This window comes from Melospiza melodia, chromosome 6, assembly GCF_035770615.1.
Source record: "Melospiza melodia melodia isolate bMelMel2 chromosome 6, bMelMel2.pri, whole genome shotgun sequence".
NCBI classification, from domain to species: Eukaryota; Metazoa; Chordata; class Aves; order Passeriformes; family Passerellidae; genus Melospiza; species Melospiza melodia.
In genome coordinates this window covers 23,658,091-23,671,920 of record NC_086199.1, presented here as the reverse complement: position 1 = coordinate 23,671,920, position 13,830 = coordinate 23,658,091, and the positions used below count along the sequence as shown (strand labels likewise).

Below are 13,830 nucleotides of genomic sequence, written 5' to 3'. Positions count from 1 at the left end.
CCACTAGAATTATTTACTCATTTCCTGCTGTGAGATGGACTGGGAGCAGGGCAAAACAGGCTCAAAACTTTAAAGGGTATAAAGAAAACTTTATTACCAGAATCAAAAGAAAAATATAAAAAGAAAATGAGAATACTTCAGAACACTCCTCCTCTCCCAACATCCTCTTTTCTTTCCCACTGAAAACGTAAAGAGATGAAATTTGGGACTTTCAGTCAGTTTGTCACCTCTAAAACAGTCTTTCTTCAGTTCTCTTAGGGAGAGGAGTCTCTCTTGCCATGCAGACTTCTCCACAAGAAACAGTTCTCTCATGGTTTTTAATTTCCATAGATAGCAACTGCTTGGAAATTTGCAATCATGAAGTCCCTCCCATCTCTTGCAGCCTTCCCACAGGTGTGTTCATGGGCCACGTCAACTTATAGGGTATTATTTTAAGGATGAGCTGCTCTAGTATAAAAGCAAAAATTCTTTTCGTCCATCTCTGGGAATGGAGGTTTTCTTCTTTCTGCTCCTGGGCAAGGTTTCTCCTCTCTCTCATCTCTCTCTGTTCAAGCTTCTCATTGGATTGCAGCAGCTGCAACATCTGCTTATTTCAACACGGATGCTTCTCCTCATGGCTGTGGTTAGAATGCTACATTACCCCCAAAGCATTCCATGAATTACAGGAAAAAAAAAAAAAGTCTGACATATCAAATATATCTTCACCATAGCCTTACAAAAGAATTTCAGCCCAAAACTAAGGCGTCTCCTCAATCCCCTCCCATCTAGTTTGACTCCTTCACTGACCTCAGTGTCCCATGTTGTTTTCTCTACGTGCCTTCACCCTTTCCTTTTCCTGATTTGGGAGAGAACTGGAGTTTGTAGGTTCATCAGTTCTCATGCTTAATCAATCGAAACAGTTTTTCTAGAGCTCTGCAGTGCTGAAAGGTTGATCTCATCCAGGGCCTACATCAGAGAGATCGCTCACTGTGCCTCTCAATGCTGATTATGTGGTCTCTGCCGACACTGTGCGAGCTGCGCTGGCCGCTGGCTCTACTCAGTGCTTTTCTTCACACGGAGCACCAAAACCAGGAAAAGCTGCTGCTGCCATTTTTGTCCTTCTGTCCACAGCATGGCTGGCTAAAAGCGGCTAAACAAACAAAGTTCCTTGCGAGCCATGCTGAGGAGCCATGGCCATGCTCTGCTGTCCCGGTCGTGCCGATTTTGGCCGCGCAGTCCCGGCCATGTGGCTGCTCCCGGTTCGGGGTGACAGTGGCCACTCCCTGGCTCTCCTGGCCTTGGGGCTGCACCCAGTGCCAACTGTGGGGTCACTCCCAGCGCTGGTCCTGGTCTCATGGTTGCACCCAGCCTTGGGACGGTCCCCAGCGGCACAGCCTGGCGAAGCCCCTGGCAAAAAAGGACCAACAGGCTCTGCCGGAAAGAGGCCCCAGCTGCCTCACTCGCACAGGGCCCGGCGGGCTTCCCGGGAAGGGGCCAGCGCCACAGCAGTGCCCGGCGTTGCCCAGCCTAGCCCAGCCAGGCAACTGCTCCAATGGCGAAAGCCAAGAGAGCTTCGCGCGGCCGGGGTTCGTTCGTTTTTAAACTCGCTTTTCCGCAGAGGTGTGTGCGACTCTTCTTGAGTGGCTTATCCAGGTGTCAGTCTTCACAACCAGCCAGCTGATTGGCTCTGCCGGCCCCACAGGGACCCGCCTCAGCGGCCGCTGGGCTCCTCCCCAACACAGGAACAGGCCTGTGTTAGGGCAGGACCCAGGTAAGGCCCCGCCTGCCCGGCTGAGAGAATCTGGGAACGCTCTGCTGCGAACACCTAGTGGCTTCCAGGGACAGGGAGAATGCTGAGGTGCATAGGAAATAAGAGACTTGTGGAACAATGAGGCTGCTTGGCCTGATTTTGTGGAGAGGCTGTAGGCCCAAAGTCTGTGATTCCCCAGGGGACAGGGCCCTTGTAAGTCCCACCAAGCTTGGGGTGTCTTTGGTCTGGGATGAGTGCACCTGATGGGAAGTGGTGCCTGTCTCCCACACTGGTGTCCAAGCCTGTCCACCAGACATACCAGCTCCATAGATTGTGAGTGGTGTTGCACTTTGAAGAGCAAAGAGGAGATCTCCTAACCCTGTCATCTCTGCTGTTGATGTGCATGGCTGAGAACAACCCTACTTGCAGGGAGAGCCTTTCTCTGCTCTTCTCTTGTGCCCCCTAGGAAGAGAAGGGAATTTGGTCAATGACATTAAGGAATCCTGCAAATTCTACCTTAAAAAACCTATCTATATAGGGCTTGAAGGAAAGGAAGGTAGGGAAAAAAAACCCTCTTTGGAGGCAGGGAGGCAGCTGAGCTCTGCTGTGGTGGGAGGTCAGCATGAGGAGATGGGCTACAATGCTTCATGTCAAACCACCCCCAGCTGCTCCACCATGGCCTCATTGAATGCTCCCAGCCCAGCTGGTGGGTGGTACAGCCAGTCTGTAGTGGCTGGGAGGAGGCAGAGAACCCAGCCCAACCTGCCAGAGGGACAGTTCTGACAGCCACCCAGCAAGGTGGGTGGGATGGGATGCAATATTCCTCTCCTGCAGCTGACAGCTAGGTGAGAAATACCTTCCCTGGCCCACCACAGCCTAGTGCTGTGCCAGAAATGGGCATTAATTCTGGCCATCACTCATGACTACCATGGGGGTGGCCCTAAGATTTACAGGGATGTGCCCCAAGGTGCCTTTGTGGCTAGCAGAGGATGGGGGGATGCAGAGGCAAGGGAGAGGATGGTGATGAATAGATGGAGGTGAGGGAGGCAAGTGGGGATGAAACAGATGGCTCTGGGGATGCAATGCAGCCCCAGGAGAGAAGGAGCAGGCTCTTGGAGTCTGGCCCAGGCACCTTGACCCCTGAGGAGAGCCCAGGCATACGTTTAACTTGGCTCCTGTTCAAGAACTGCTGTCAGGACTCAGATTAGCATGAAGGTTATTTTCAGTCAAATATTTCTACAGTCTCCCCTTCCTTACAGTGATTGAATTTCTTTTTTCCCATAGTGCTGTGGAAGAGAGGAGGAGAGGAACAAGGCAGGGCAGAAGGGGTGCCCGGGCTCCCTGTGTGAGAGAGCTGCTTTGTGTCCAGTCAGGACCACCTTGCACAGAGGCCTGAGCCTTGCCTGGGCCAGGTGTGCCGAGCAGCTGTGAGGGCTGCAGGTATCCATCTCCTCAGAGAGAGGCAGATACCTGCAGTGATGGCCAGGCTGCTGGCCAGGACCTGCTGCTTCAAAGCTCTTTCTCAGGCTCCCAGATGCCCTTCTGGGCTGGTGGCTGCCAGACCCAGGAGCCACGGGCCTCTCACTGCCTACATGCCTGAAGCTGTTGCCTTCCCCAGACCCAAGGACCACCAGGATTTGTACAAGCTGTCAGTGGAGCAGAGTGACATCTTCTGGGGAACACTAGGAAGGAGCCGGCTCACCTGGATCACCCCCTTCCACTCTGTCCAGGACTGTGACTTGTGCCAGGGCAGAGTATCCTGGTTCCTGGGGGGGCAGCTGAATGTGTCAGGTAAGGAAGGAGATGGACAAGGGATCATACCAAGTGCTTGCAGGTGCTTCCATGTGTGTGACTTCAGCCCTGGGAATGTATCAGCAGAACACAGAGTTAAAGGTCTGGAGAGAGGGGGATCCCCAAAAGCTCCAGTTGTCCTGCAGTGGCTGTAGTGTAAGTGTGGCTAACCCTAAGGAAGCAGCTGGGTTTCACTGGAGAGGTCACAGCTGGATTGGTGTGTGCTGGGAGCTGGGTTGCTCTCCCTTGGATCCCACTGCAGCACAGTAGCTCTGTCCTGCAGGACCATAGGCACTAAGCCTGAAACCCTGTGCATTCAGCAGGCAGGGTTGCTCTAGGTCATTCCTGCTCAGAAGAGGCAAGATGTATCTGTGGAAGGCAAAATACAGGAGAAATGAGCCATACTGTCACCACTGTAGTGGGAGCCTTTTCTGTGCACTGGGGCTATTGGCTTAGGGTGTCTGTCAGAATAAGACACAGAGTGGTGACACTGTGTCCTGCTCACAGTGCTGTTGGTCCCTGTCTTCAAAATACAAGACAGACCTCTGAGAAAATCAGATCTTATGTAATCTATTTGGGAACAAGAGCAGGAGTTATTTGCCTTTGGGATTTGACATCTTACTTTTTCTCCTTTTATATGCATTTCTTTCTCTCCTGGAAAACTACAAATGGTCAGGAGAAAAAAGTTGGTATGCAAACTGGGGCTGCTGCATCATCCCATGGCTTTAGGAAAAAGGTTTAAGGAAAACAGAGAGTGGAACAAGGCTTCTAAGGAAACTGCAGCTGCCAGCAATGTGGGAAACTACATGGAAGATCTGCAGCCAAAGCCTCAGCTTACAATGTCCCTGGAAAGCCAGGAGCTGTGCACTCTGTATTTACCCTGGCTCTTTTCCATCTTGGATGAATGCACTCTGCAGCCTTCCAGTGCAGAGCTTCCCTTTGTCATACATTTGTTATTTAGGAGCACCACCACCACTAAAAACTGCCCTGGTTCACCCCGGAGGCAGCTGCAAGGCAGTGCTGGATGGAGTGGAAGCTTGGTTAATGTTTGTCAGCACTCTGAGGGCACTGGGATGTGACCCCCAAAGGGACTTCTTCAGGTGTTTTCTGCTCTGGACTGCATGAGGTCACAGGTAAGGAGGAAGCTGACAGTGGGAATTGGCAGGTATTGGACTGCTGAGGAACATAACAGGCTTGGGATGGTGCTTGTTATCTCCTGGCTGCTATCCACAAAGGTTGCCCAAGGCTAATGCTGAGAAGACTCACACACAGCCCTGACTTTGACCTGAAAATGGGACAGGCAGTGCTGGCTTTATGAGAGGTAAGAGGCACTGAGTGTTGCCCTGTCAATGATACTGGTTTTTCCTTTCCAGTGAATTGTCTGGACCGTCACGTCCATGTAGCCCCAGACAAAGTGGCTTTAATCTGGGAGAAGGATGAACCTGGAGAGGAGGTACGGGTGACATACAGGTCAGTAATCACCTCTCAACATATCAGAGGCATGTGGTAGCATGCATGAACACTGCACAGGGCTGATCTGCTGATGTCTGTCATGTGAGGGAATGCAGTGTCCCTTCACACAGATTCAGAGTATGGCAGCTGTTGGCTTGCTTTTGCTGGTCTGAAACTTCAGGCCTGATGAAATCTCCTGGGCCCTGAGGAGTCCCTGCCCAGCTGGGGAGGCAGATATAAGCCCCTTGGGGCAGCCCTGCAATGCTTGTAGGTAAGACACACAGGAAAGTCACATGTGTGCCTTCTCACCGAGGTTCCTGTTATCTAAACTTCTCGGTCAGTGGTCTGCAAGGAAGGCAAATTCACAGCTGCAAGAGCATTGAGAAATCCCACACTCATCCTCATGTCAGCAGTGCTGCTGCATTTGGCTCTCTGGGGTGGCTGCCTGTCCAGCCCTGCTAGGTTGGTCTGGGGCCTCCCACCTTCCAGCTTAAATTGCCTGCTCTCTGGGTCACTGCCACAGAATTCACTTAAATCCCTCTGCACACCAAACAAGTCCCTCTGTCTTCTCTGACTTCAGGCCTCACACGACAAATATGGCCAGTGACTCCTGCCAATCCCTATGCATGGAGAGCCCTTCCATAAAATGACTCACTGACAGCCAAGCTGTGATTTCTGGGAGTGATGCTTCTTGAGAGAGGCATCTTTCTGCTCACTGCTTTCCTACAGCTGCTGTTCTTGCTTGACCTCAGCTTTAGTTAAGCATGGGACCCTGTTTTGGGGAAAGATATCTAACTTCTCACATGTAACCTCCAGATGTGCAGGGTAGTGTCACACTGGTTGTGCAGGTTGGTAAGAAATGTGGAGGCTGTCATTGAGAAAGTCAGCTGAGGTGTTGTGGGTTTGCTGAGCCAGACAAATTGCCAGTGGCTGTTGTTGTACAGAAATCATTCTAATTTATGTCTTTTCCATAAATAGCAGTCTGTGTTAGACACTCTCTTCTTTCCTTCCCACTGATTTTTACAGCTCTCCCATGGTCTTCCAGAGTGAGGAGGGTTAGGGTATGTAGGGATATAAGCTGTGTCCTTATGACTCTTTATGCATGCAGGTAAGATCTGCAGGAAAGCCTCTAACAGTGCCATTGCTTCTTTGGGCAGGGAGCTGCTGGAGCTGACGTGCCGCCTGGGAAATACCCTGAAACGGCAAGGGGTGAAGCAGGGTGACAGGGTGACAATCTACATGCCCCCGTGCCCACTGGCAGTGGCCAGCATGCTGGCTTGTGCCCGCATCGGGGCCGTGCACGCTGTGGTGTTTGCTGGCTTCAGTGCAGAGTCCCTGGCTGACAGGATCAGGGATGGTAAGAGGCAATGGGTAACAGTGACATGTTTCCCGTGGGGGACAGTGCTGAGCTTGTTGGTTCAGCTGCTCATGGGGCTCAGGGTTGTGGGGATGGCAAAGGTTTTCTGAGTGAGACTCCCTGGGCTCTCTGAGAGTGTCCTGACATAATGTATAGTCAAGGAGCAGGTACTAGCAGCCCAATAAATGGCATGAGCTCACTAAATACATCCCAGCCCATGGGGTGAACAGGTTTTCTCTTTCATGCATGGGACTCAAGGACTGGGATACAATGTCTCCTGTAAGGAGATGCAACACAGGCAGAAATGAATGGAAAACCAAGATGCAAAGCTGCTGTATTTGTTAAGTGAAGACATGAGTAAGTACTAAGGCTGGGATACAGAGAGAGAGGTGAAAGGTCATGGCAGAGCCAAACTGCTCTGTGACTGGTGAGAGGGGCAGGGTTGCTTATGTGGCTCTTCTGTCTTCTGCAGCCCAGTCAGAGACAGTGATTACAGTGAACCAGGGGCTAAGAGGTGGCAAGATTATTGAGCTGAAGAAGACAGTGGACCAGGCTGTGAAGCAGTGCACTGGAGTGAAACGGGTTCTGGTTTCCATGAGGACCACCAGCAAGGTTCCCATGACAGCTCTAGATGTGCCCCTGGAGGAGGTGAGAGGCTGCCCAGCCATTTTGCCACTTCTCCTGGGCAAAGTGCTTGCTCTGGGTGCAGGGACACTGGGTGGAGAGGATCTCACCTGGCCATGGAAGTTTTGCTGGCATTAACAGAATTTGGGGACATTGTCCCATAGCAGCAGTGGCAGTCAGAGCTGCACACAAGTTCAGGACAGTCCCAGTAACCATTAGAATGGCCACTGGTGTGTCTTCCCACACTACCAGCCCTGTATGCCAGGGGCAGGCAGTGCAAGCCAGAGCACATAGGAGGGTGGACAGGGGCCTAGAAACACATGAGACATGGGCTGCTACTTTGTGAATCCAGCTTTGGACTGCTACTACACTGTCACACAGGGGTCTGCTGGCTGACCTGGCATGTGCCAATTATCCATAGCACACAGGGTGGCTAGGCTGCCAGCACGGAGCACAACTTCTGAACAGGTGAGCCCCTGCCATCCATTTCTTCTGAAAGATGTTTGTAGGGAGCAGGGTGCTCTCTACAAGCGCTCAGAGGGGAGGGAGACTTGGGAGAAAGGTGCACAAGCAGGTGTGGGGATGACACAAGGCTGTGAGACCCTGAGAGAACTGTTGTGCTCTTTCCTGCAGGAGATGATGAAGGAGGATGCATACTGTGAGCCTGCTGTCATGGACAGCGAAGACATGTTGTTTCTTCTCTACACATCAGGCAGCACTGGCAAACCCAAGGGCTTGGTTCACTCCCAGGCTGGTTACTTGCTGTTTGCTGCTCTCACACACAAGGTAATGGATCCCAGCCACAAAGTGCTCATAAGCCAGCAGTTCATAGGTAGTGCAGGGAAGACACATGCTCCTTGTTGCTCATTACAAGCTTTATCCAGTGCAAAGCCTCTGGGACGCCTTCCAAGCCCCAGCAGACCACATCTGGCTATAGGTAGTGCTCCATAGCAGGGTCTCCCAAATACATACTGAGCTCTGAGCTACCTTCTTGGCTTTCTTCTTTCATTGTCCTACACTAAACAGAGCTATTGGACAGGATACTCAGCCTTGCAAGAATGATTTTGTATTACTGAGTTAGGAGGAAAAAGCCAATTGGTTCCTAGAAACTGTGGCTTTTCCTAAGTGTAACCACCCCAGCTCAGGTGGGAGAGCAAAGGCAGTGCTTCTGGGAGGAGACCATGTGCAATACCTGTAAAAGCTGGTGAGTGCCTTCATGACAAAGGGTCTGTATCTGAAGAGTGTGGGTCATCTTCGGGAAGAGGAAAACCTTTAACCACAACAAATGCCCAAAACAAACTTAGAACTGGATAAAAGGGCACTGAGCCCAGCACAGAGATGCCTTTGGCTGTAGGAACGGTTGGAAGGAGCATTCCTGTGACATAATATGAGGTTCCATGTAAGAGGGAGCTCTTACCTGAACAGCCCCTTAGCTTTGGATCTGGCTCTTCCTGAGTGTGACTGCAGTTCCAGTAGTGCCTCAGAGCACACACCCTGGGACAAAGCAAGCTCAGGACTGGCTGTTCTTCTCTGTTAGCCATGAGTGCTGAAGGCCATACCTCCTGGGGGTGTGCAGAGGCGTGGGAGCCCTTGGCTTTCCTGTGAACTAAGCTGTGCCCAGTGTGATGGGTGACCCTCTCAAGACCCTCAGAGGTTTGCAGGAGCCAAGGCTGTCATTTCAGAATGGCAGTGCAGCGTGTGGCCATGTTAGCTCCCAGGAGCACTGAAAACCTGGACACAGGGCTGGCACACTCAGATCCCTCAGCTGGATGGGGCAGACTGCTGCTACCATAACTCACTGCTCCACTAAAAAGAGACAGAAGAACTAAGAGAAGCTTCCATCATGGCACTTCTGACCACTTGAAGCCCCAGAGTCCCCAGATGAAAGTCAGCAGGGAGCTGCAGGAAGAAAAGAGTGGGGTCTGAAACCACAGAAATCAGAGGAGACAGCAAGGAGTGATAGGCTAGTGGGAGAGTAGCCCCTAGGAAGCTTTCCAGGCACTGAGTAAATCAAGAGTGCTTTAAGAAGCTGGTTGTGTTGCTGCCAATGTGACAGCACTCAGCTCTGCCCTGCACAGCGTAGTCATCATTCCTTCATGTTCCAGCCTTGCAGCCAAGGGTCTCTTGAGGAATAAATGGGGCAGTGGGAAGAAGAGCTTGTTTTGCTTTCTGCCTTCAGGCACAGCCCTGCACTCACCCAGCTGAGATGGAGAGATTCCAGCTCTTGTGGGCAGGCTGGGGTTGCTCTGGGCCAAGGCATCACATGGTCCCTCTGCTTGCTGCCTCACTGCTCCTGTGCTGGGCTCCTTGCTGAGCTCAGGGGGTTTGGAGTGTTTACTGTCCATCTGGAGTCCAGCAGTGCCTACAGGAGGCTCATGGAGTCCTCTATCACTTTGCCTTTGCCTACGACTCCTCTCCTTCCACATGGTCACATAAGTACAGATGTATTTTTCTTACCCAGAAGGTTCTGGGTATTACAGGATACTTGGATCAGCCTTGTCTAGATACCAGAAAAAGGAAAGAAAAGCTGTATCTCTTACCATTGGAAAAGAGAAAATTTGTATGTGGGGTTTTTTAAGTGTCTGTTTCCTGCATCTTCACAGTTTTGGTTTTTATTTAACTTCAATTTTGTTTACCTAATTTTATTTTTTCTGACCTTTTTTTTAAAGAAACTCTTTGCAGGAAGAAGGTGTCCCTGCAGGGGTGGTAGGAAGACAGAAGAACACAGTAATTTTAGGGCTGACAGAGAGTACACTGCTCCCTGTTGTGCCCCCTGCAGGAATGCAGGCCCAGGTGAAACCCTCACTGCCTCTCTTTTCTTGCTCAGTACGTGTTCGACTACCAGGACAGGGACATCTTTGGCTGTGTGGCAGACATTGGCTGGATCACGGGACACACCTATGTGGTCTACGGCCCCCTCTGCAATGGTGGTACCACTGTCCTTTTTGAGAGCACTCCTGTCTACCCTAACCCTGGTGAGTGAGCTGACTCAGGGGAGCTGCAAGGGGAAGTCGTTTCCTCTGCTTAGGAAGCCACTGCTGCTTCTCCAGGGGTGGAGCTGTTAATCCCTCTCCTTCCCTGCAGAAGGAACGGTAGCAGAGCTAGGTGATGTAAAGAAAAAGGGGCTGCTGCTCCTGAACTGCTTCCATCCTTCCCACCATACAATTAACTTGGCTGGGGGTCCTGGTGCTGCTGGAGAGCCTTTGCTCTCGCCTCTTCTCTCTCTACCTTGGTGTTGGGCTGGGAGGACCTGTGTGGATGCTTAGTGGCCCTGTTTCTGTTCCAGGCCGCTACTGGGAAACAGTGGAGAGGTTAAGAATTAACCAGTTCTATGGGGCACCCACGGCCATCCGCCTGCTCCTGAGGTACGGCAATGAATGGGTGAAGAAGTACGACCGCTCTTCTCTCAAAATGCTTGGCTCAGGTAAGTGCAGCAAAGTGGGCTGGGGCAGCAAATCCCTGGACATCACATTGTGCCTCTTCACACAAATGCCAAGAGTAGCAGCACATGAGACCCCAGAGTCAGGAGACTGCACTATTTCTGCTCTGCCCCATTGTTTTTCCCCTTGCAGTGGGGGAACCCATCAACAAGGAGGCGTGGGAATGGTACTTCCGTGTGGTCGGCGAGACACGATGCCCAGTAGTTGACACTTGGTGGCAAACTGGTGAGATGCATTGATTCCTTGTTCCAGCTTCTGCTCTCCCAGGCTTTGGGAGTGCCCTGCTGCTTTTCTGGCCAAGTGATAGTGGTTGTTGCTGACAGTCTTGTATGAGCAAGGCTGTGAGGGCCCTTGAGCACCCAAACATACAAGAGGAAAATGGCCTTTAAAGCTAACCTAGATAAACATGGGGATTTGAGGGTACCTCTCAACAGATCCCTGCTGAACTAAATGAGCATAATCATGCTTCTGCAAAGTTCCTTCCCCAGCTCTCTGGCAAAGCCAGCCCCAGCCTGTGCAGTATGTAGTAAGTGACAGGACAAATGCTGTTGGCCAAGCAGTGCTACTTGGCATTCATCTTATCCCTGACTTTGATGAGCCTTACAGTTTCTTTTCTTTCAGAAACAGGAGGCATCTGTATCTCACCCCGTCCTTCTAATCCTGGAGCTGAAATCCTTCCAGGAATGGCTATGAGACCCTTTTTTGGGATCAGCCCCTCCCTCTTGGATGACAAGGTATGTTTATAACCTGCAGTCCAGCTGCTGGCTCAGCCCCCTTTCCCCCAGGTGCTTGCTGTGTGTACTTGCCAATGGGAGTGGAAATCTGTAAGCATCTCTTTCCTGCTCATCTCTGCTAGACAGCAACCATCCTTACTGGAAAGGGACAAACAGGGAAGCTGTTCTTCCAGCTAGTGCAGAAGTTGAGTTGTTGTCCAGTTTGCACTGTCCTGACCAGAGAGGCTGTGTTTGGGGTCCCTGGCACATCTTTCCAGGAAGGATAGGGCTTGGCAGGGACAGCCAGTCTCCCTGGAGAGGCCTTGCATCCCACCATGGGAGGCATTTTGTTGCAGGCATATGCTGGGAGAGACTAAGCCTGTCCTGTTGAAGTGAGGCACACAGGACCCTCCTCACTGCCCTCCCTGATTTCCATCACAGCATTGTTAAACAGGCAGTACCTAAACATCCCAAGTATCTTCAGCCATGGTTACTAAAAGGTAACTATTTCACAGGGAAATGTCCTTCTGGAAAATGATGTCTCAGGAGCTCTTTGCATCTCACAAGCCTGGCCTGGTATGGCACGAACCATTTACAATGACCACAAGAGATTTCTGAAAACTTACCTGACTTCTTATCCAGGTAAGGAAAACATGTAGCAAGACACTTGCACACGTTTGGTTGGGTATGGTTGGGTCCACTTGCTGGCTTTCTGTATGGGGCAGGATTCAGGAGAGCTGGTATTGCTCCTTTGTTCTTCCAGAGACCCTCTACAGTCCTGGGGCCTTTCATCTCCCTAGGTCTGATATCACAGCACTGCCCCTCACCAACCTTCCCAATTGGATCACACACTGTTTTAAGGCAGTGGATTTGTCCTTCTGCCTCCAGTCCCCTTGAGCACAGACCCCTTGCTGCATCTCTTGCAAACCCTGTCAGTCTCTGTGACTCACCCAGAGCACTGAGCAAGCCCAAAAGTGTGTGTCTGTCTTGATGTAATGTGAAGAGAATCAGCAAGACCACAGGCACCTGCACTGGAGCAAAGTGCCCCAGCACACGGTGATGAGACAGGCACAGCATTAGCCAGTACACTGCAGAATGAGGGCAGGAGCCTGATGATAGAGCAGGACCAACACAGGCAGAAGACTAAGGAAGGTGGGCACATTTATCCTGAGCAGCTGAGGAAGAAGCAGAGTACATGGGCCCTGAAGCCAACAGAGAGGAGGAAGGGAAATACAGCTGAGTATAGCTGCTGAGCAGCTCACATGCTCCTTCCAACAAGTGACTATGGCATGGTTCTGGCTACTGCAGGATTTTTCTTCACTGGGGATGGTGTGTATTGTACCAGTGAGGGCTACTACCAGCTAACAGGACGGCTGGATGACATCATTAGCATCAGTGGACACCGGCTGGGCACTGCAGAGGTGGAGAATATTGTGGTAAGAGATATGGGTGGGACGTAAAGCCATCCAAACTAAAGCAGTCAGGGACAGGAGGAAAAGATCAGTGCTTGCAGACCTACTGAGGCAGGAAGGAAAAAGGGCAGAGGCCGTCTGAGGTCCTTCCTTATTCCCCTACATTATTGTGGGCTGCAGCAGCCAAGTCAGGTCAGGACAGCTCCAGGAGGCAGCCAGCCTGCCAAAAGCACTGAGTCAAAGCCCTGCCCTGTTCTCTTCCAGAATCACCATGTGGCAGTGGCAGAGTCTGCTGTCATTGGCTATCCACATGAGATCAAGGGAGAAGGTAAGATGCTTTATTTCCTGCCCCAAAACATCTCCTGGGGCTATGGCACTGCAGTGGGAAGTGGGACCGGTAGCAGTGCTGTGTCCACACCATACAGCATGTTAGTGGGGATCTCAGCACATCCATCACAACCTGCACCTGCTCACCAACCAGCTAGGCTTGGCCTCAGGTGGCAGCAGCATAGGGTGGCAGCAGCAGTGCTTCTGTGTGGCCAAAAGCACGTGGTTTTGGCTACAGAGTGTCCCCTGAGGCTACCAGCAGAGAGGGGCTCTCCTGGCACTAGGTCCAGGCAGGTCTCAGGGGCATGGTATGCAGCGTGCTCAGTGACCTGGTGGTCCTCCTGCCAGGAGCCTATGTGTTTGTTGTGCTGAAGGAGAAGGCCGGTGACTACACACAGGAGAATCTTGCTGCTGAGCTGCAGGAGCTCATCTCGAAGAAGATTGCTAAGTATGCAGCTCCAGATTATGTTCAGGTAACACAAGCAAACTGGTCTAACACCCACACTGGCAGATTGGCTGAACCCTTTCTCTCTGCCTTGACTCTGCTCCTCCCCGTCACAGGTCACACACCGGCTGCCCAAGACACGCTCAGGGAAGATTATGCGTCGGGTGCTACGGAAAATTGTGGAGGACAAGGCCAGTGAGCTTGGGGACCTAACCACCCTGGATGACCATGAGGCTGTGCAGCAGATCATAGAGGGACACAAGCACCTTGTGGAACAGCAGAAGGGCCACTAGCTTGGCTCTGCCAGCAGCCACCTCCTCCTCCTTCACTGTAAAACCAGGGAAACATCCAGAAAAGCCACTAAGCAAGTGGTGGCCAGTAAGTTCTCAGATCACACCTGCATTCCAGTCTTGAACTGACCTCTCCACAACACAAGAGACCCTCAAAACCTGTCTCTATACACCCATGTAGACAAAGGAGAGAACATGCCTCATCATAGGCAAAGAGTAAGGGGAGATAAGCTGTTTCATTCCATGAAAG

General features: G+C 51.6%; 1 protein-coding gene across 1 annotated transcript; it reads left to right on the top strand.

The window, feature by feature from the left end:
* The first annotated feature begins 3,207 nt into the window (after positions 1 to 3,207).
* On the top strand, positions 3,208 to 13,714 carry LOC134420290 (acetyl-coenzyme A synthetase 2-like, mitochondrial). Its single transcript, XM_063160315.1, has 14 exons — positions 3,208 to 3,520; positions 4,894 to 4,990; positions 6,130 to 6,329; positions 6,802 to 6,977; positions 7,587 to 7,739; positions 9,781 to 9,928; positions 10,240 to 10,377; positions 10,526 to 10,618; positions 11,015 to 11,127; positions 11,622 to 11,748; positions 12,415 to 12,542; positions 12,783 to 12,846; positions 13,194 to 13,318; positions 13,407 to 13,714. The coding sequence occupies exons 1-14, from the start codon at positions 3,208 to 3,210 to the stop codon at positions 13,581 to 13,583; spliced, it is 2,052 nt and encodes a 683-aa protein (XP_063016385.1). The 3' UTR covers positions 13,584 to 13,714.
* The last annotated feature ends 116 nt before the right edge of the window (positions 13,715 to 13,830 follow it).